Raw genomic sequence first — 24287 nt, forward strand, 5'->3', positions numbered from 1 at the left:
TGCGCATGACAAGTACAAAGGCAGGTTCCTTGCCGAAATAGGCGCTTTAGAATCAAATGTACGCAGGAAGTTATCAAGCGAGAAGTAGTGTATCATGATACAGGATGCCAAACAGATAAGACAATGCCAGCTGCAACGTTCTCCTTTTACTATCTTCAATTCATACCCGGAACCAGAAAGTTTCCGTCCATAGCGCCAGTATGAAGCATCTTGACTACCAAGGAGGGAAAAAAAGTCATTGATATTCTCTAAGAAGCTCTATTCTCTATTCTAAAATCCGCTACGTAACTGAAAATACGTGATGGAATATGCGCTTGGTTTTTCACAATCTTTGTAGTCGTAATATTGTTTTTAGTAACGCAAGTGTGAAGTTGTTCTAAATTCCTTCACGTAAAAGGTCATATTCGGCACTATAGAATTGAATATCAGTCATATGCATCTCCTTACTATAACAAGGCTCTACTGCAAAAGCCTGCGTCGACTGTTTCAACTTTTCCTGTTCACTTAAGTACATATATCTGCCAACTTTTAGTCGTCTTTTCGTCTATTGGGCATATATCCCTCTACAGAATTAAGTGAAGTTTAACAGATGTAAAGGTAAAAAGTAGTTTATTGACAATTCCAACGAAACACGTGCACACATTTTCCCCTTACCCTTTGCCATGAAAGCAAAACTTTCAAATGAAATCCACACATTTCTGATTTTCTTTCACCATCCATGTCCCATGGTCAATAAAAATAGCAGAGCTGAAAACTTGGTTTTACTGGATGTAAGAAAAGGAAAATACAATCGATAAAGAACTTTGGGTGCTGGAGAGACCATTATACCAGAAGGGTTTCAGTCAGACCTACGGAAGACAGTGGATACTTAACGGTATTTAAAAAGTTGATGCTATAACAGGTAGATAATTTACAAGACGAACAAGCTGCAAACGGGGGGGTGGGGGTGGGGGATGTAACAGTAGCAGATCATGTAATTGTAAAACGAGAGGCGAGTGAAGTGATCCTATTTTTGTTTCGCAACAATCCGTCCGGTGATCTCTAACGCAAAGTAAGATATCGATTTCACGTACAGCGACATAAAATAAAAATCAAAGGGTCTGCAGCAAAGCCTTGTCTTAGATACTTGGTAAAACAGCGGCGAATTCTTGCGTGGATAGTTCAGAAAGTACCTATCAACAACGGGAGATGAGAGTCAAGGAAAACATATTGAAATAAATTGCTGTCATCATAAAGCATCTTCTACGACATCACTTCCTTTCACAGTGCGTTAGCAACCGACAGGGACTGAAACGAGGGAAATTCAAACTTCAACCGCATTAATCCTAGCCACAGCTTTGTTTTCTTGAGGTAACTACATATTTTGCTTACATTAAAACGAGTTTTAGAAAATGCCTATTACTACCAAACGAGGGCGTATCCCTGGTAAGAAGAGCGTTTATAGCGCGTGCCAGAGAATTTTTTCCTGCTTGGGTTACATAAAAGACAGCAGCGGCCTAAAAAAATTATTAACTAAGGGGTATGCGCCGAATAAATTTAATATTTCCCTGAAATAAATTATTTTGTCATGGCTGAGCTGTGAACTCACAACACGTAATTTGCGGTGCGACTAAAGTTCCTCGTGCACAAACAGCACAATTTTTCATTAAATGGGCACAACGTAACTCCGCCGGTTTTAGTCACTAATTCAAACAGAAGATGGTCTCACGCCCACGCTAAAGAGGACATTCACATTACTATGAAATCGGAACACATTCTTGATGGAAAATTTTGTGTTGCATACACTACTAAATTAATAGTCTGATTTCTAGCTGATTGATTTTCAAACCCAAACAGAATCAAAAATTTTCTAAGATAAAATACACATACTGCTAAGACAATGAACTGCAACCAAAAAAGGAATTAGTAAAGACAGCCGGCCGGTGTGGCCGTGCGGTTCTAGGCGCTTCAGTCTGGAACCGTGTAACCGCTACGGTCGGAGGTTCGAATCCTGCCTCGGGCATGGATGTGTGTGATCTCCTTAGGTTAGTTAGGTTTAAGTAGTTCTAAGTCCTAGCGGACTGATGACCACAGATGTTAAGTCCCATAGTGCTCAGAGCCATTTAGTAAAGACACTGTGAGCTGCACCACAAGCCGTTCAATCTCTATTCGCCAATACTGTTGCTGAATCCTGTTAGATTCCATTCAGTCACTGCCGGCTCCAAAGCTCTCGAGATCCACACATGTAAGGAAAAGGCGGATTATATTGTGTGGCGCACTTTCTTTATAAGCTATTCCCTTTGCTGTCGTTAGTTTGCCTACGAAATTCAAAAAGTATGTGTGCGCGTAGGTCTCACTAACAGAGTAAAACAAGCGTAGTTCAGAGAATGAGAAACGGTATGCAAATCATGTCATCGACAACGAGAATCAATAAAGTCCTTAGATCTGATTTTACGCGACGTGCGTTCGAATGTTCCATCAAATCGGAAAATACGAAAAGTCGCTCTCAGTAACGCACTTACGAAGCGCACGATTAAAAAAAAAAAATAAAAATGAAAGCCATACGCCTACCTGGGAACAGTAATCGTTTAAATCACGTATTTATCGAGTCACGCGCAGATCTTTGTGTTGAGATTCTCCGCAGCGGGTGATAAGGAAACAAAGAACGGAACTTGATGAAGGCGTTTTGCTCTGAAATGAGCTGACATGGAGAGTACCGTTGTACTTCAGCAAACGATAAAAACTATTTTTATATGCTTGTTGTAACAAAGAATTATAATTTTCATTTTTTCACGGCTTCTTGTTAGCAGGAATTACTTCACTTACTCTGAATTTATTTGCTAATTACTGACAGATACTCAATGTCCGTGTCTTAGACATCGAACGATGTAGCGCAACGTAGAAAACATCGGTCTAATATCAAAAGAGAAGCGAGGGGAGAGGAAGTAGGAATGTAGCAGAGAGAACTACCATCCGCCATTTATCATAAAATGGTTTGCGGATTATGGACGTACAAGAGTAGGTGGTTCCTTAAATAGGTCAAACTCACTATATTTCCTCTCCACCTCTGCCGAGCTAATTCGCTGTCGACGAAACCAATTCTAATCTTCCTTTTCTCCTTCTCGTATAATGAGACGACACTTGCTACTTTCGGACGATGAAGAGCAGACACCCGTTTTGGTATGTGAAAACTGATTCGTAACTTCACTGCTATTGTAGAAAAATAATTCACGATGTCGAAATAAAGGTTCTCTGTCATGTTAGTCGTTGATTTCAAAATGAGAAAAAAAGCGGATAACTCCAACATGGGCACACTTTTGATGAGCAAACTTGTCTTACGAATCTGGGTTTTGATGATGACATCTATCTTCTGGCGGAAATGTCCCGAAGTTTACAAGTAATGACTACTAAGTTGGATGGAATGGCCAGTTCTGTATGGCTAAAAATAAATGGTTATGAGACAAAAACAATGTGCATAGAAAGTGGAAATTAATCTACTCATACTGTAGTGCAACAGAAGGTACTACAAGATATTAACCGATTTATGTATGTCGGCAGCTGTATCTACAATAACGGGACATAGGTGTAGACATCGCCTGCAGAACTGGGAGAGTTTCTACAGCCTTCCAGTCAATGATGAAGAAGCCCAATTTTCAATACCAACCAACGCGCTCACGCTTCAAATGATGAAGTGGTGAGAAAAGGTGGTCTACGTAACCTGCACACAATCGTTGCTGAAAGAAGACAAATTTGCAGGGCATTTTCTACGCCTGAATGATGGAAGAATCACGAAAGTTGTTGTTTTGTAGAAACCAACGGATGGCAACAGAAGTAGAGTACGACCTCATAACACGACTGGAAACAAACTTTTGCGAAAGATCTTCAATCCATAGACATGAGCTATGAGGAAGCTGAAAACCTGGGCCGGGCGGAGTGGCCGTGAGGTTCTAGGCGCTACAGTCTGGAGCCGAGCGACCGCTACGGTCGCAGGTTCGAATCCTGCCTCGGGCATGGATGTGTGTGATGTCCTTAGGTTAGTTAGGTTTAACTAGTTCTAAGTTCTAGGCGACTGATGACCTCAGAAGTTACGTCGTATAGTGCTCAGAGCCACTTGAACCATTTTGAAAACCTGGCAGGTGAAAACTTGTTACTCGATACGCTACCTACCATTGGAGGAACTACACTGTCAACTCAGATTAATGTGACCACCTGTCAAAAGCCAACTCTTGCTGTGCGAGACGTGCAAGAGGAGAGCCAATGAAGTCCTGGAAGGTCCCGACTGGGATGTGGAGCCACGTTGACTCCAGTGCCGTGGCTAGCTGCGCTAGGTTTCTCGGTTTAGGAACCATGGACTAAACAGCACGATTGATATGGTCACAGAGTTCTTGATAGGGTTTAAAATCCGAGGAGTTTGGTGGCCAAGGGATCACGCACCAAAGCTGTGAGCTATGTGACACGTCGCATCGTCGTTCTGGTAGATGCCATCGTGCCGAGGAAAAACATGTCCAGGTCGACATGGTCCGAAAGGATAGATGCATACTTGTGCTGATCCATTACGCCTTGTAGAATGATTATTTCAGCCAGGGAATGCCACGGAAACGTTCTCCAGATCATAAAGCTCCCTCCTGGTTGGAGTGTGTTTGCTTTCAGAAATTTCACACAGTGCTCGCCAACGGCCATATGTCCGATGGCGCATAAAACGTGAATCATCTGACAAGGCCACCTATCGCCACTTCAGTGGAGGTACAGTTGCGGTACTGGAGTGCAAATTCCAGCCTTCGTCAAAAAAATTGTTCAAATGTGTGTGAAGTCCTATGGGACTTAACTACTAAGGTCATCAGTCCCTAAGCTTACACACTATTTAACCTAAATTATCCTAGGGACAAACACACACACCCATGCCCGAGGGAGGACTCTAACCTCCGCCGGGACCAGCCTCACAGTTCATGACAGCAGCGCCCGAGACCGCTCGGCTAATCCCGCGCGGCCCAGCCTTCGTCGCCGATGAACAGGAGTTAGTATGGGTTCATGAACCAGGTGACTGCTGCCGAGCCCCATAGGCAGCAAAGACAACTGAGAGCTCGTCGAGGACACATTGTTGATAGCCTCTGGTTCATATGGGCAGTCAGTTGCTGATCAGTACCACGCCTCTTCGCCCGTACACATCTTCGCAGCCGTTGTTCACCCCTATCCTGTGGTGGACCACAGCTGTGTCGGCGACATTTTACATGCACAGTATACTTTAAACAAGGCGGCACGCGAACAGTTCACAAACTTAGCCGTTTTGGAAATGCCTTCACCCTTGGACCAAAAGCTAATGATCATGCCCTTTCGGATGTCAGATAAATCGCTCATCACTGCACTGTTTTCAAAGTCCCCTCCTCGACACCCTTTATATACCCTCCACTGCTAGTGGTGCCACATGACGTCCGTGAGTGGTTGTTTGCACGCTGATGTCGAATATAGACTGTAGTCAACATTAATGTGACTAGACCGTGTAAGTAAGTCTCTATCATCATGCAACCCGTCGTCTTTTCGGGAAGTATAAATTTCGATCGAAGGAAGGAAGGAAGGAAGATTATGACTCAACGACCGTTGACAACGAGATCATTACCGGCGGAAGACGTGACCTCAGACTGGATAAGGAAGGAGCACGAAGTCAGCACAGCACTTTTTACAGGAAGCTTTCCGGGATTTGCCTTAAGCATTTTACGGAAACCGTGGATAGCCTATGTCCGGTGGCCGGTAGGTATCAGAGGTGAGCTCCGTATACTCGCTCTGAACACGCCTGCTGCTCGTATGACGTCATCTGGTATGCCGTCCCCTACGCTCGGGGCCTCGACCAATACGGCCTAAATCGTTTAGGTGGCATTGTCTAGACACGCGAGTCTCCGCCACTGCTTTATTATAACCGCTCCTCGCCTGAGTCTTGTCGGGTTCAAGCAAACTCAACCAGCGCAGAAAGGTGAGCGAGTGTACGAGTTCGCACGTAGGACCTAGGACTCGGGGAAGTGCCGCTACATTAGCATGGGCATGGTGTTTATTACATATCAATACACTGACTGGTTGGGTACCAGTGAATGTTGTTTTATAATGTTTCAATCTTCGTAGATTCCAAGCAAATCTCTAATTTTACTTCACTCTGTGAATTCCTTGGCCGGCCGGTGTGGCCGAGCGGTTCTAGGCGCTTCAGTCTGGAACCGCGCGACCACTACGGTCGCAGGTTCGAATCTGCCTCGGGCATGGATGTGTGTGATGTCCTTAGGTTAGTTAGGTTTAAGTAGTTCTAAGTTCTAGGGGACTGATGACCTCAGATGTTAAGTCCCATAGTGCTCAGAGCCATTTGAACCATTTTGTGGATTGCTTTTCGCTCTTCAGGCTATTTTGCCCCTACTATAGTGCTGACTCCATGCATTACCGTTCAACTGCTAATTTTTTGTCTGTATGAGTTTCTGTTGAAAATGACTGATGGACTTATGTGAGCCTTTTCTGAATCCATTTGACCTGGTGGAGCCAGGGTACAGTTTTGAGTTCCCTAACTAATGAATAATTATTAACATAAATTTACAGCAGTTTTCGAGAAAGTTACTAAATGAATGATAAGCTAAAAACTCGCTATTAGTCCATAAAACGCAAGTTGCCATGACTAAAGGAATATACAAATGGCGCGCTTTTTGGTCGCAGGGACGTTGCTTTGTACTCTGTTTCGTTTGACGGAGGGCATACGTTGTCTCATGGTGGAGGCGGAATAAACAATAATACAATTATTTTGTTTGCATTGGTCGAACTCTATGTTTTCCGTCTGAATGACGGACTACAGTGTCTAACTTGTACCACTTTTCCTGTAATGGAGCACATGTGCTATTGTGTACGCTTAATTTTCGCCTCGCGTCCTCCACAGCGTCACAAAACACAGCCTCGATATAGACCGTTTGATCCCGGCGCTCGGTCATTTCGCCCTGCCACTCCTAGGTTACAACAGCAATATCGTACTCTCCCGTGCCTTGTCTCTATGCTTGCGTCATGCTCCAATAAGAAAGAAAAAGTTAAGGATGGGGAAAACCGACCGGTTAAAACCGATACTGGTATTTTTCAGTATTTGTTTGAATCAAGTTATAACAGGCCTCTTTTTTATTTTTTACTAATAAATGGGTAACAAGCAGATTACTAATCTTATGTCGAAGCAGTGGTGCTAAAAGTTTTGGTTTTTAAATAAAAGTTCCTTAAAAATGAATAATATTTATTCATAACATTTTCTTTGGTTTGAAATGTTGGGTTATTATATAAACTAGGAAAAGCGATCAGTGCCATTTTAATAACACGCCAACAGTTAGAAACGAGGAACAAACATTTGACATAAGAATCGGTACAGCAATACTGAGACAACAATGTACCTGTTGTCCTTTAGTGATCACAAGCAGTGAACCATTCTTTTTGAGGGGGCGAGGAATAGGGAGGGGGGGGGGGCAGAGCAAAGTAGAAGGTGGATGTCAGGCTTGTCTTCTGTAACAGAAAAATGTACATCCTCGGTAGGAAACACTGTGGCTTCTGAAGCATTGGTACCATCTCTGAATGATACTGTTTATGACGAAAGGAAAAAACTTAGACATCAACACATTATAGAACGAGCAATTATGAACACATTGGACAATAGTCAATTGATTTATTCATTACTGAAATTTTAACTATTGTTAAGGAAGTAGTCCTGTTATACGTTCTATTTTTCCTACTTCCTAAAGTGCTCATTTGAATTTTACGAAAGAGAATGTGTAGTCATCAAAATATCAATTGTTATCCAATTCTTGTTAAACAGAACATAAATATATTTGATTACAAAACGGGTTTTCATTCCAAATATTTAGAGAAAGTTACAAATTTTGCACTAATCTTACTATTTGTCTGCCATTTCTATGGAATAATACTTGAGAAAGTTACCTAAGACAACAGTAATAATTTAAAAACTTAACTGTTCATTCGCTCTTTATAATGGGCATAGAAAGTAGATGTTCTGCTTCCTATGTCTGTATAGTACGCCTTTATCTGTTTGTAGCCCTTGGAAACAGACAATCTAACACGAAAAATATGTGGCGCCTCGGTGTGAGTGTGTGACGGCCATGAGGCGTATCGAGGTAGTCCGCGCTGTTACGTTAACACTGTGTCCCAGATGGCTCAGTGGCAGAACTGCACTGTACTGTTAGGACTGCGTGAGTGGGAAACGGAGGCAAGATGTTGAAGCTGTGTTTTATTGTGTGCCTGGTTGGTAGTGTGTGGAGTAGCGCGGATATTAAAACTGATGAGGGCGTTTTACTCCTTAATAAAGATAATTTTGAGGCGGCAATTTCTGATACGGAATTTATACTTGTAGAATTCTATGCACCGTGGTGTGGACACTGTAAGTCTCTTCCACCTGAATATGCAAAAGCAGCGAAGAAGTTGGAAGAAAAGCAATCGGCTATCAAGTTGGCTAAGGTAGATGCCACAGAAGAAACCGATTTAGCGGAGAAACATGGTGTTAGAGGCTACCCAACGCTGAAGTTCTTCCGTAAAGGATCACCTGTTGACTACACAGGTGGACGAACATCCGATGATATTGTTAATTGGTTGTTAAAGAAAACTGGACCTGTAGCTAAGGAACTTGGATCTGTGGAGGAAGCAAAATCATTCATTGATGGTGATAATGTTGTTGTTGTGGGATTCTTCAAGGACCAGGGCTCCTCAGCAGCGAGGTATTCCTGGAAGCTGCTGCAACAATTGATGATCATCCTATTGACATATCATCATCTGATAATGTATTTTCTGAATACAGTGCAAGTTATGGCAACATTACACTTCTTAAGAAGTTTGATGAAGGCAAAGCTGTCATGGATGGTGAGGTAACAGAACAAGCCATAAAGAAATTTGTGGCAGCTCAGTCTCTTCCACTAGTAGTGGAATTCAATCATGATACTGCCCAGAAAATTTTTGGTGGCGAAATTAAGAGCCATCTTCTTATATTCTTATCGAAGGAGGCTGGACATTGATAAATACTTGGATGCTGCTCGTGAATCTGCCAAGGACTTCCGGGAAAAGTTGCTGTTTGTTTCCATTAATTCTGATGAGGAAGATCATCAGAGAATCCTAGAATTCTTTGGTATGAAGAAGGAAGAGGTACCTGCAATGCGTCTTATCCGTTTGGAGGAAGACATGGCCAAATATAAGCCAGAAGTCCCAGAAATAACTGCAGATAACATAAAGAACTTTGTACAGGGCTTCCTTGATGGTAATCTGAAGCAACACTTGCTTTCTCAAACACTGCCTGATGATTGGGACAAGACACCTGTCAAGGTTCTTGTCTCAATAAATTTTGATGAAATAGCATTTGATAAATCCAAAGATGTCTTGGTGGAATTCTATGCACCATGGTGTGGTCACTGCAAACAGCTTGCTCCTATTCATGATCAGCTTGGTGAGAAATTTAAAGACAGTGGCAGTGTTGTGATAGCAAAAATGGATGCTACAGCAAATGAACTAGAGCATACAAAAGTAACGAGTTTTCCTACACAAACTTTACACGAAAGGTGAAAACAAGGTCATAGAGTACAACGGTGAAAGAACTCTGGAAGGACTCACAAAGTTTTTGGAATCTGGTGGTACCTATGGACAAGCGGCTCCTGATGAGGCTGAAGAAGAGGATGAAGATGACGATTTACCACGCAAAGATGAATTGTAGAAATGAGTCAGCATATTTTTGTGTTGTGAATGACTGAGTGGATGTGATATGTGCATCTGTAATAGTTCTGTTCCAGTGTAAGATTAAAAAGAGACTGATATATTCTGATATTTTCTGTAAAATACTTTATGAGGATAAGCTTTTGGGATGTTCCTAACAAATTCACAGTAATTAATTATATTTTATAAAGTTCTCATGATTTTGTTGGTAATGTTGGAGCATCCCTATAAAAGCTGTTGTATGCCTTCCATTATGTTTTGCAATCATTCCTATGATGTACAAAAGGTTCCTGATCTACTTAGCACAAATATTTGGATTATAAGACTCAATTCACTGAAATAGTTTTTCAAAATTTTATGCTTTTGGTGTTATTTTTAAGGCAGAAGTTTCTAATTCTGTAGTAATTTGCTCCATCCCAGTTTTATAAACATTGTTTTTAATTTTTAATTTATTGTTTATTGCATTTATCTTGTTGCTTTGTAAGAATGCTCACACTTTTATATCTTGTAGTGTAGTGAATGCAGTTATTTATTTGATATTACTAAAGAAAAGTATTTTTTGTTACAAATGAGTTTGCCAAAAAAAATTTCTAATACAGCAAAAATTCTATGAACCAGTATAGTGCTTTGCCGTGCTGGAAAGTGGGACATTAGTTAAGATACTTAACTCATTTCTTCCATTGCTCCATGATACTGATGATGCAAGTAAAAAAGTTTTCAGAGAAAAAAAAGTGGTTACCGTACCTGCCTAGTAAGCAGGAGATCCCGGGTTCGAATCCCGGTCCGGTACACATTTTCACTCGCCGCCGCTGATTCCACGTAATGTCCCGATGCAGGTGATGTCAATAATCTCTTCCTTTCCTTTCATTTCCCCTCCACCTTCAATTTGCATATTACGAAAAATAGAGTTCTCCAAGCTTAGTTTTCACCCTTTAGCACTGGCTATTCGTAATACCCAGATAGTTGTATGATCCCCAATTGGAACATGATTTTGGAACAGATTAACACTGGTAACTTTTTGCAGCACTCGTCCCCTCAGCAGTATGTGGACTAAGCTTTCGCTTATTTGTTATTTTACTCTAGGTACCTTGAAACGTATAAAGCAAGAGTCTGAGGGAGTCCTGGAATTTTTCAATCACTGTTCGATTTCTACAGTTACTACTCGAAATTATAGCAATAAAAACCGAAAATTGGTTATTTCAGAAATCGATACAAGCGAAAACAGTTTGTTTCAGCGATAACCGCTATTGCTAGAACGATTGGACGACTAGGAAGCGATCGCAGCACGAAGGTTCTCAGACTCGTCGTACTCACCAACTACGTTAGGAAGGAAGGAAGGAAGATCACAGAACATTGACGTAAGAGCGGCGCCTTGATTTCTAAAATATGAAGTCCGCAATATTAGAATCTTACCCGCTCCGTTTCTGATTTCTAGTGGCCGAAAATGGAATTAGCCGCGTTCCTCACGCGTACGAGTTCCGTGCCTTACTCATACGTTGCGTCACTCGGAAACGTTAGATGTTTTCGCCTCGTCGAAATGGGATCCTTTAGTGGCGAAACACCAGATACCGTGAACAACCATGAAGAAGGGAGTCCGCTCTCCTCGTTGAAGCCTACGCCTGAAATGATGTGGAGACGATTTAAAGCGGGGTGTCCAGACGGAGGAACCCGGACGTGGAGGGTACGAGTCCAGCGGCCTATCCACTGCCTCGCCTCGTGTGGTAAGCGGTGGGAGTGGGCGAAAGATCGTTCCGGTTTCGCCCCCACAGCGGCTGCAGCGTACACGCGGGCGGACGTGATCTCCAAAACCTGACTCACACTACCAGTTTGTCTCCGCCTCGCAGAAAGTGAAAGATCATGTCGCCGCGCCACGCAACTCACTCCAGTCCTTTATGACAAACCCACACGTGTTTGCCTCACTACTCCGTAATCAAACAGCTACATGTCTGATTAAACTTTTAATATGTCAAATTTCTAAACAGATTATTACTAGGGTAATCCCAAAAGTAAGGTCTCCTATTTTTTTTTATAAGTACATAGACCTGTTTATTTCTACACTGGTTTACATCAGTTTACAGCTTGAATATTTAGCTATTTTTCAACATAATCACCATTTCTGTCGATGAATTTTTGTAGACGCTGGGGCAGTTTTTGTATGCCCATGTCATACCAGCACGCCGCCATGCTGTCCAGAAAGTTATGAACCTCTTCTTTCACATCGTCGTCGGAGCTGAATCGCTTTTCGGCCAAATGTTTTTTTTAACCTAGGGAACAGGTCAGGACTATAGGGTGGGTGGGTGATTATGTTCCACTGAAACTGTTGCCGGAGAGCAACGGTTTGCCGAGCGATGTGTGGGCGAGCGTTGTCATGGAGAATGTGCACGCTCTTGCTCAACACTCCTCTTCTCCGGTTGTGAATTGCCCGTTTGAGTTTTTTCAGAGTCTCACAGTACCTGTCAGCGTTAATTGTGGTCCCAGTGGGCATAAACTCTACCAACAATACCCCTTTTCGATCCCAAAAAACGGTTGTCAGACTGTGTTTGTTTGAATTTCCGCGGCTTTGGCGAAGAAGGATGCCGCTACTGGCGTGATTGTTGCTTGGTGTCAGGTGTAAAGTGGTATGCCTAGGTTTCGTCACCCGTGACTATAGAGTCCAGAAAGTTGTCCTGTTCGGCTGCAAGGCGGTGAACAAATGCGCGGGAAGCATCAACTCGTTCCTCAGTCAGCATGCGTGGCACCCATCTTGCGAACACCTTCCGGTAGTTCAATGTTTCCGTTATAATTCTGTGAGCGGTGCTTCGGGAAACCTCAGGAACCAACGTGCAGAGATCATCCAGGGTGATCCGCCGATATTCACGCATGCTTTGCTCAACCTTCAACGCTGTCTCCTCAGAAATTTACGGTCTCCCGCTACTTTGTTCGTCGTGAATTTCGGCCCGACCAGCTGCAAACTCTACACCACTTACGAACATTTTTGACATACATGTACGACTCACCATACACTTCCGTCAACTGGCGATGGATTTCAACAGGCGTATTGCCCTTTGCGTTCAAAAACTGAAGAACTGCGCGAAATTCGCACTTGGCGATCTAACGGGAGCTCCATTCTCAACGGCTGCCAAGCCAAGACAGCGCATCAGCGCGGCGTGCGCATGTTTACACACAGCGCGCGAAGCACTCTTCATAACAGTGTGATCAATTGCCACACAAACAGAGTTCTATACTGACAAAAAAATAGGAGACCGTACTTTTGGGATTACCCTCGTAAAACACACTGACGGAATAGAAAACGTTACACTATGGACACACTGACCGAACGATACCAAAATGATACTCTTATGTAATACATGGATTAAAATTTCATCCTTATGTAAGCTTATTGTCAGTACACAAAAAAGCCATTTCTGCATATGTTGAGTAGTTTAAGTACTAATCATCTTTCGGATATAATAATTTCCGGGTTTGACTAACTTTCCAAGTGCAGATCACAACACAGTACGCACAGAGGCAGCGGACGTGCAGCTATAGCTTTCTCACACGCATGCTGTACGCGAACATAACAACGTCATACCTAGCGACTACGGAGGTTGAATGTGACGAACAAGTGCTTGTGTGGCAACTTTTCAAAATACGATATCTCGTAAACGACTCTCACTAGAATCCTGCAACAAACACCACTGACATTCTAATTTACCCGACTTTCACTCTGTCATTGTCAATAGGCATTGCTCCATTTAAAAATTTGTATGTTGGCACAAAATATACGCTTTCTAAGTCTTATTACAATCTGTGTATTCGCTAACAATACGAGCCCCTGACAACTAATTCCTTCTATGAACAGCGTCCATCAATAGCAGTTTCCTTTTCCGCAATATCTGTGGTGCAAGTTTCGGATGACTTCCCCTGTATACAGGGTGATTCCGTGATGACGTTACAAACTTTCTAAGATGATACGAAAGGATAAATGTGTCGGTGTGGGGTCAGGGCCCATGTACCGGAAAGGAACGTTTCGAAAGTGACAAGCGAAAACTGTTGTGATACCTCTGACAGTGGAATACATGTAATGGTGCTGTTGTTGCTAAGACTGTATGGTAGGCAACTTTCAGAGGTGGTAGTAAGGACCAAAACAAGAAAAAATGGCTAGTATACATGGACTCTAAAATGTATACCTTAATAGTTATGAACAGTTGTTCAACAGAGATATGTTTCATAACAGCGAAGATGAACATCATCACGAAAGCACCTTGTATATGCATACATTTACTGGCGCCGGCTCCTGTAACTTTGACGCTCTGTAGCGTCCGTGGATGATGTTTCCGGACAGGGGTTCCTGTGTAAAACGCTTTCTAAAAAGTCCCCTCTACAACCTGTAGTAGTGAGTAACATGAATTGTGAAACATCGTGCATAAAATTCAATTTAATGGATGTCAGAGTTTTTGTATAGGACAGGCAGGGAAGGCATTCAGTATCCGGTTTCGCTTAGCACTTGCTCAGTAAACACAGCGAAAATTCGTGTAAGTCAACTTTCGCAAAATATCTCAAAATTGAAAAACACACACTCCCTCCGTCCTCTTTACTCAATTTGGTGATGTAGCTTATAGTTGACAAGGGGTACAAAATGAACCTCTTACAAGAACTGGAAATATATAAACATTCCCGCCTTAATTCGGTTTCTTTTTTGACGTTGACTTACCGATGATTTAAGCCTGTATCGAACTTCTGAAGATGACACATTAATTTGTTGAAACACGTAAAGTGAAATTAATGACATTTTTGTGGAGTTGCCGAGTGATTTTTTTCGGTGAAAAAGAATTGCACCGCAGCTGCTAAACAGCTCTGAATCAAATCAAATAAGGTAAGTTGTTGCTTGATAATGCTCATCGGAGAGAAATTAGGTAATCGCAAATAAAATAAAATTACAAATAAAATACATCTCACAGGAAAAAATGACTACCATCAATAAATTTATTGTGCTGTGAAGCCAAGCAGAAAAAAACTATTCGAATTATTTATCTACCTTGGACCATCAGTGTAAATAGCAATATCTTTAAAAAACGTTAAGGTGTCATCAACCCGAAATTTGACCACCACAGTAATTTAACATGCATGGCCATATTACGAGGTGCTATTCCGTTGTCTCCTCCGACCTTTTAGGTGACTTACCCTGTCAGTGATAGAGGGACCTACAGTTTAACGTGGAACTACGGTGCACCTCGGCGTTTCTCACGTCAAGAAACATTGTCACAGGTGTGAAAGAGGTGGAAAATGACAAATATCTTACGACTGACCAGATAACGAACCCGAGACCTTTGGATTTGTTATTTGGCACTTTGCCATTGTTCTATTTTCATACTTTTTTTATAACCTTGGAAAAATATGTCCTCGTAAGTCAGTTCAAAATTGACTGGGGCATGTTGAATCGCATACCTCCAGCAACATTTATGTTACTAGCGTAAATAACGCGAAATCAAGAAACTTGAGAATATAGTCCGATAATAAAAGTCGCACAAGTTAATTTTAAGGTTCTAAAACCATTTTCAGGTGAGGTGTTGTCTGCCGCACAGTCTAATGTTTTAAGGCGATATGTTAATCGCTACAAGCACAGACACATTTCTAATGGGATATATCTAATGTACTAATGTACTTATCAGTTGCGTTTATACTGCACTTTCTGCCAAATAAAAGGATATGGGCCGGCCAGTGTGGCCGAGCGGGTCTAGGCGCTTCAGTCTGGAACCGCGCGACCGCTACGGTCGCAGGTTCGAATCCTGCCTCGGGCACGGATGTGTGCGATGTCCTTAGGTTAGTTAGGTTTAAGTAGTTCTAAGTTCTAGGGGACTGATGACCTCAGATGTTAAGTCCCATACTGCTCAGAGCCATTCTACACTCCTGGAAATGGAAAAAAGAACACATTGACACCGGTGTGTCAGACCCACCATACTTGCTCCGGATACTGCGAGAGGGCTGTACAAGCAATGATCACACGCACGGCACAGCGGACACACCAGGAACCGCGGTGTTGGCCGTCGAATGGCGCTAGCTGCGCAGCATTTGTGCACCGCTGCCGTCAGTGTCAAACAGTTTGCCGTGGCATACGGAGCTCCATCGCAGTCTTTAACACTGGTAGCATGCCGCGACAGCGTGGACGTGAACCGTATGTGCAGTTGACGGACTTTGAGCGAGGGCGTATAGTGGGCATGCGGGAGGCCGGGTGGACGTACCGCCGAATTGCTCAACACGTGGGGCGTGAGGTCTCCACAGTACATCGATGTTGTCGCCAGTGGTCGGCGGAAGGTGCACGTGCCCGTCGACCTGGGACCGGACCGCAGCGACGCACGGATGCACGCCAAGACCGTAGGATCCTACGCAGTGCCGTAGGGGACCGCACCGCCACTTCCCAGCAAATTAGGGACACTGTTGCTCCTGGGGTATCGGCGAGGACCATTCGCAACCGTCTCCATGAAGCTGGGCTACGGTCCCGCACACCGTTAGGCCGTCTTCCGCTCACGCCCCAACATCGTGCAGCCCGCCTCCAGTGGTGTCGCGACAGGCGTGAATGGAGGGACGAATGGAGACGTGTCGTCTTCAGCGATGAGAGTCGCTTCTGCCTTGATGCCAATGATGGTCGTATGCGTGTTTGGCGCCGTGCAGGTGAGCGCCACAATCAGGACTGCATACGACCGAGGCACACAGGGCCAACACCCGGCATCATGGTGTGGGGAGCGATATCCTACACTGGCCGTACACCACTGGTGATCGTCGAGGGGACACTGAATAGTGCACGGTACATCCAAACCGTCATCGAACCCATCGTTCTACCATTCCTAGACCGGCAAGGGAACGTGCTGTTCCAACAGGACAATGCACGTCCGCATGTATCCCGTGCCACCCAGCGTGCTCTAGAAGGTGTAAGTCAACTACCCTGGCCAGCAAGATCTCCGGATCTGTCCCCCATTGAGCATGTTTGCGACTGGATGAAGCGTCGTCTCACGCGGTCTGCACGTCCAGCACGAACGCTGGTCCAACTGAGGCGCCAGGTGGAAATGGCATGGCAAGCCGTTCCACAGGACTACATCCAGCATCTCTACGATCGTCTCCATGGGAGAAGAGCAGCCTGCATTGCTGCGAAAGGTGGATATACACTGTACTAGTGCCGACATTGTGCATGCTCTGTTGCCTGTGTCTATGTGCCTGTGGTTCTGTCAGTGTGATAATGTGATGTATCTGACCCCAGGAATGTGTCAATAAAGTTTCCCCTTCCTGGGACAATGAATTCACGGTGTTCTTATTTCAATTTCCAGGAGTGTAAAAGGATATGTGCTGGTGGTCTTCCGAAATCTTCCCGGTGTTCATCGGAAAAGACGAAGTTACAAACAATTTGTCTGCAAAAAATTGAGTACGTTATACGAATTCACGAGAAATGAAACTATAGGGGAGATGTAGATGCAGGGATGAGGAGAAAGAACAATAGGAGAAACAACAGAAATTAGTGGTGTCCTGTCGTTTAGTTAAGTCAGAAACTTGAATACCACACAAAACCTTTCAACAAATGCCATACACTTAACGCAGTTTGGCATTTCAAAATACGTTTGTCTTGATCTAAAATAATAAATAAATCACTTTTGTAAAAAAGTGTAAACGTTACGTTTTGGAACGTATACTGCTACATACGACAGTGCTCTCTGTGGAAGTAACGCCTTTGAAATGCTTGTCTTGCAAAATTTGGATGTTGTCGCATAACCCAACTCTGCAATGTGCCCCTGTTTTCCGATAATGGTTCGCTGAAGCGACGGAAAATGAAGATTAATCACCACTCAGCAGTTCATTTGGCCGTTAATAATTCAAAACGGCAACCGAACGTGTCGCGTTAATACTATTACGTCAATGACCAGCTGAATGGAATAAAAAGGATGCTCAGATTTTTTTAAGGTTTTTTAAACTAGATTTAATAATTAATGGACTATGAATTACACACTTCCGTAATGTGGTTGTCCAAATATTTTCGTTAGTCAAATGAAAGCTGCAACAATCCAGCCGAAGTAGTCTTGTAATTCAGTTGCAATCACTGTAGGAGAGTGCAAATCTGAAGGTAAGCTATACTATGGGAATCAACAGCTTCGTCAGTTTTTAAACCATTTTCTTGGCATAAACGTGCGAGGTGCTAACAACCTCGTCACACTCCCGTTAGGTACTTCTGCACCTTCGTAAGCCACACCACCAATCGGTGCAACCGTGTGCTTTTACGCTGACGCATTACACTTTGAATGCAATAATTGTATGCAGTCCAGATTCCGTTAGTGCTTTCGGCCCAGCATGAGATACGAGGATGTGCAATTAGAAGATTGTGTTGCCGTTACATTCTTAGGGTTACAACACGGACCTATGTTTAGATTGTTAGGGACATGCCACAGAACTGCGGAGCCGCCTAAACAAATCAATATTTACGAAGGGTATTTTCATGCAGGGATAATCTAAAAATTAAATATGAAGTCGGCTTTCTTTGCTTATTTTCGTACCATAATCTCATGTGATATCATATTTTGAGGTACTTTATCAACTAAACCAGGCATTTGCATTATTTGGTGATCCGCGGGCCTGATTCACATAGTTACTCAAGCTCACGGACCGCCTCGTCACGAAGCGATAGCAACGCTTCTATAGCATAAAGTCAAAAATACAGCATTCGCAACATAATGTTTATTAAGTAACACGCCGACATCAATGGTATCCCTTTCCCGGCATGCGACACCAACAAATTATACTTAAAACACTTGTTTTTTTAAATAAATTAATTTTATGTTGAACCGAAATTTCTTTCGCGGATCGGATTGACACCAATCGCGGGCCGGATGCGACCCGCGGGTTACCCATTCGTGAACTAAGCCGCTGGGCCTTCTAACAACCCTACCACAACAAAGGTCAGCATTAAATAACGATTGTGGTGTTGCTCACGCTGCTAAATACTGCATTTTCGGGCAACAACAGTCATATTATGTGGCAGGTGTCATTAGAGCACAGTTAATAGTCATTTCATGTAATAATGAAAAAACTAGGCACTCATCTTTTTGTCTTTCCCACGCTGGTCTCGTCGTAAAATCATGGCTCAAACGTTGAAAATCTAGGAGGTTATGATTCCAAGCTCGGATGCAAAAAGGCCTAGGTTTTATTCCGCTATATTCAAAAGTTTTGTAGATGCGTTTCAAAAAACATTATCCAAGATTACACTTTTACTGGACAATGGTGATGTAAAAAAATAATCAGCACTCCGAAATTAAGTTACACTTCCTTTTGATTGCTTTTATTGCAATATCACGTAAACACAATACATCACTTCACAATACAAAACATACTTGAAAACATCTTCCTCACAGTCACTGTTAAAGCTCACATTTTATAAGCTGACTACGTTATGCGTCTTTCCAATATGACGTCCAGCACTTGACTTTCTCAAGGTCCGACTCTCTAACAACTTAACAACTAACTAATAATCGCTTACGCGCCCAAAAATCAGAGTTACAAGTACGTCAAAGATCATAGTGATAAAAGAAAGAATAATATCATTGCAATATAAACATATCGATGTATCACAAATGAAATCAAATCTGAATCTTGTCTCAGAAATATGTCAACTACTTTGCAGAAACACAGTAGAATATTACTGGTATCGAGAGGTTCAGGTGAGGTGCCGTAATGGTTGCGTAACTCAAGTACCATTACAGCTTGGAGGTGTAGGGGTTAAGCACATGTCTGGAAACAGAGAGGTGGCGGTACTGAATTCCGAAAATTTCCAGGCTACCTTTAATCTAGCCTTCACTTCTGAATAATGTAAAGTGTCGCCAGCAACGAAACGTGGTTCAGATTCCACGTTAAACTCCGTAAGTCCCCTTTCCCCGATTGGGTAAGTGGGGGAAGATTAGGGACACGCAGGTCGCTGAAGTGGTGTCCAATCGAAAGGCTTGATCTCGGCCCACACTTTTTTTTATCAATCAAGCAAAAGTTTTCTCCACCAGAGAGTGCGGTCGAATTACTTGGGTGTGGATTCTATAAAACGTCCTGCAGAAACTTGTTCAAAGAGACATGTATATTAACCACTGCCCCTCAGGATATTTATTCCTAAATGAGAATTGCTGTAAACAATAAATCCTTGGCCGGGGTGGCCGAGCGGTTCTAGGGGCTAGAGTCTGGAACCGCGCGACCGCTACGGTCGCAGGTTCCAATCCTGCCTCGGGCATGGATGTGTGTGATGTCCTTTTAGGCTGGTTAGGTTTAAGTAGTACTAAGTTCTAGAGGACTGATGACCTCTGGAGTTAAGTCCCATAGTGCTCAGAGCCATTTGAACCAATAAATCCTTAACTTCAACCAATACCATGGATCACAAATACGATATTAAGGAACAAAAACAATCAGCACAAAGACTTCAAATGCACTCGTTCTGCTCCAAAAAGTGTCCATTATTCAGAAGCAACTATCGGTTATATCCTGCAAGTATTATTTAAAAAAAGTCACGGAACTTATGAAATACAGTGGAGGAGGAGGATTTACTGGTGACAACCTCTTTCTAGTACAGGGACAAGTTACTTTTTAGAACCAACAAAACATGAATGATTCGTAATATTCCACTTCTGCTATTTCTTAAGTACAGTAACATGATCAGTACAATCGAGGTTAAACGTTTTTCATTTGGAGATGGTTGGCTATAACTGTCTAGGAATTAAGTTTCTATACAGTACCACAAGTCTGTGACGTATTGTATTCTTTTGTAAACGAAAATATCTTTGCCGGCAGCTATTGCGTGTCATGGTTTTTATGTGGACTCTTCATTAAGGGCACACGTTCACCAGCACTGTCTTACAATCGCCTCAAAAGAAGAAAGTACTAAATTTTGATGCTGACCCATCAAAGTTATCGTTGTGAGGGTGCACAGTATCATCGAACAATGGTAGCTTTTGCACCTATGACGAGATGGTTGTTTTTGCGGGTCAAGCCGTATTGTGATGGAAACTTGAACGCCCCGTTCACCCCGCGTCGTCAGTCACGTCATAGTGCGAGCAATTTCACCACAGAGCATGCTTCGGTCAAGAAGATAGACAACGTGGATTGGTTGTTTCTTACTGAGCCCGCAAAAATCAATGCAGAGTGTGGTGTCACCGCCAGACACCACACTTGCTAGGTGGTAGCTTTAAATCGGCCGCGGTCCATTAGTACATGTCGGACCCGCGTGTCGCCACTGTCAGTACTTGCAGACCTAGCGCCACCACATGGCAGGTCTAGAGAGACGTAGTAGCACTCGCCCCAGTTGTACGATGACTTTGCTAGCGACTACACTGACGAAGCCTTTCTCTCATTTGCCGAGAGACAGTTAGAATAGCCTTCAGCTAAGTCCATGGCTACGACCTAGCAAGGCGCCATTAGCCTTACAGTGCTTGTAATTAAAGTATCATTTGTATCGTCAAGAGCGATGTACCACAATGATGGAATAAAGTTAAGTATCCGAGGAGCTGCATACTTTTCTCTATAGCATTCACAAAGTATCCTGTTCCAGAACTCACGCCGACCGACGTGTGTGTACGCGTGCCTTTTGGTTACCCGTCACTGTGGACTGGCTGTCTTGTCAGTCCACTACACAGAGGACCAGCCAATAGTTGTAATTACTATTGAGAATGACTCTAGGATAGCGAGTAGAGTGAACCCGGAGCAAACAGCAACTTACATGCAAAAACTAATGTCACAGTAGAGAGGGATTCGTTTTGCGTTAATTTTGTGATCATTACTGAACAGTCACTGTGTACAGAACAAATCACTGATTTTTGAAGTAACACGCAAAATAGTCAATATTCTACTCTCACTAGAGGGTGCGACAAGCCATTTGGTCTTGAAAGCTGATCTTGGGAATCACGGAGTTACATTGTATGTAGTTCTCAACAATAATAATTCCGCTTTGCGCTGATGCGTTAGTACGCTCTCTAGACTCAAATGAAATGGACTTTACAAAAGCAAGCGGCGCTGTTACATAGTAAGATGACGGCGTTTGTCTACTACATGGTATTCATAAAGTTGATCAAATTTCTCCCATAAAGTTACTTTTCTGTCACAGGTATGACTTAATGCTGTAATTCGTGCTGTTCAGGGGTATTAAATACGACAGTAGAAAACGTATGATTCTATCAGTGATTCATATCATCAATGATATCAAGTCACGGGTTTTGGTCTGGCAATGCACTGTCCCTTCTTGATGGATATGCGCATGTACAGAATTCACGCATTTAGCATGCGGAAAAACCACATCTGCTCCACGAGTGCTCTTTGCGCGCACAAAAATGCTTTTTTTGTGTCCTGTAGCTGAACCATCGTCACAGTATTTCACGTTACAGTGAACAGTGAGCGCTACATAGCGAAGGTTCAGAAATTTAGTAAACACTAGCTCAAGATCAGCTGCAGTAAACTTTATTTCAGCACGACTATGCTACGGCTCTTATAGCCAACCCAGTGACATCCTTGGATCAGTGTTTTTTTTTTTTTTTTTAATCGACGAGTGATTTCGAAGGGTTTGTTTCTGGGTTCTCTGATCCTGGTTTATTCCCACCTGACTTTTTCTTGTGGAGATACATTAAGGATGTCGCTTAACAGAACTCACTTTCACACTGTTTCCGAACTGCAGGCAAAAATTTAACGGCATGTTGCTGCAATGTCTCAACTAATGTTAGAACATATGTTACGAATGTGCATCGTCGTATTCAGCTATCTGAACCGCTAAAGAAAGGCCATTTTCAACAACTTTTCTAGCTTAACATTTTCCTATAAGGTTGCATTATGTTTCGAACACCCTACAATTTGCTGACAGACTGCATCGAAACGTCAATGTTCGAAAATGTGACCGCCAGCAGACCGATAAGGCACCGCGTTCTCGGGCGATACCCCCAAGGTCACGATAACAAACTGCTCGGGCCGTGGACACTATGAAAACACTTTGTTCTGGAGTGTCTTATTGTACAGGAAGCAGCAAAGGGGTGACATATTAGTGAAGTTAACAGTTTACTTCCATGTAGCCTCATCTACGAAAGGTTACAAGCAAGTAGTCAAAAAAAAAAAAAAAAAAAAATAAAATAAAAATAAAATTGCAACCAAGACTGGTTTAACCAATACATACAAACTACGGCCCTATGAATGTCATCTGTGTACTGTACAATATAATCACGAAAATCATTGTAAAACGCATACACACAAAATGAGATTGTAGACAAACACAAGAGCAAGCTAAAGGAATGAATACAGTACCACGTGAAATTTGCACTTCGTCACTGAAATCATTGTACGGAGTAATGAGCAGGAATTACTAATTTGTTTCAGAATTCACAAATTTTGAGAAAACTTTCTACTTTCTAAGGAAGCATAGGTTCACCGGGTTAACAAGTTTGCCATTTTTCACACAATTGTAGTACGTACTTACAAGGAGACGTCCTCAGCATTGTTATCTAACTAAAAAAATGGCAAAATTAGAGATAGTCCACTGTTTTACCCAAGCGTCCAAATGTAAGAACATCACTGCTGTTCAGGAAACACTTCATGCCATAAAATTTTAAATTTAAAGCGCGGCCAATATACTACATTTTAAAAATGTATTACTAGACAAACGCTTAGTCCGTAACGTAAACCCATATCTGTCAGTTTAATGGGTAATACTATACTCATTCTAACATGGCTACACAGCCATCCGTGTCACATCCGTACCTAAACATTGGAAAGTTGCACAGGTCACACCAATACTGAATAGAAAATAGGAGTAATCCGCTGACATACAGATCCATACCACTGGCATCGATTTGCAGTAGGTTGGAGCAATGTGAACATTACGAATTACCTCGAAGAAAACGATGCATTGACATAGTGAGCATGGGTTCACAACATATCGTTCTTGTGAAACACAAGTAGCTCCTCATTCACATAAAGTAATGAGTGCTGTCGACAGTGGATCTCAAATTGAATCCATATTTCCAAAATCTCACAAGCAGCTTTTAATTGAATCTCGTTCCATGGAGTGTCGCTTCAGACGTGCGCCTGGATTCATGATTTCCTGTCAGAAAGATCACAGCTCGTAGTAACTGATGGAAAGCTATCGCGTAAAACAAAATTAATGTCTGGCGTCCCCCAAGGTAGTGCTATAGGCTCTCTACTGTTCCTAATCTATATAAACGATTTCAGCCGTATTAGATTCTTTGTAGATGTTGTTGTTGATGATGATGCCGCCGTTTACCGTCTAGTAAAGTCATCAGAAGATCAAACGCAATTGCGAAAGATTCAGACAAGACATTTGTATGCCCCGAAAGACATTAGTAGGCTGCGAAAACTGACAATTGACCCTAAATAATGGAAAGTGCGAGGTCATCCACATGAGTACTAAAAGGAATCCATTAAATTTCGGTTACACGATAAATCACACACATCTCAACGGCGTAAATTCAATTAAATACCTAGGAGTTACAGTTACGAACAACTTAAATTGAAACGATCGCACAGACAGCGTTGTGGGGATGTCAGACCAAAGACTGCGTTTTATTGGCAGAATACTTATTAGATGTAACAGGTCTATTACAGAGACTGCC

General features: G+C 42.7%; 2 protein-coding genes across 2 annotated transcripts in view; one reads left to right on the forward strand and one right to left on the reverse strand.

Annotated features, from left to right (window-relative positions):
* LOC126175792 (DENN domain-containing protein 5B) overlaps positions 1-24287 on the reverse strand; it is a 501428-nt gene that overhangs the window by 343431 nt on the left and 133710 nt on the right. The gene's annotated exons all lie outside the window — the stretch shown is intronic.
* LOC126175794 (protein disulfide-isomerase-like) lies at positions 8162-10104 on the forward strand. The gene is given in 4 exon segments (XM_049922774.1): positions 8162-8704; positions 8707-8989; positions 8991-9518; positions 9520-10104. Coding segments are annotated over 4 exon segments (1479 nt in total). The 5' UTR covers positions 8162-8205; the 3' UTR covers positions 9689-10104.

Source organism: Schistocerca cancellata, chromosome 3 (assembly GCF_023864275.1).
Source record: "Schistocerca cancellata isolate TAMUIC-IGC-003103 chromosome 3, iqSchCanc2.1, whole genome shotgun sequence".
In the NCBI taxonomy this organism is placed as follows: domain Eukaryota; kingdom Metazoa; phylum Arthropoda; class Insecta; order Orthoptera; family Acrididae; genus Schistocerca; species Schistocerca cancellata.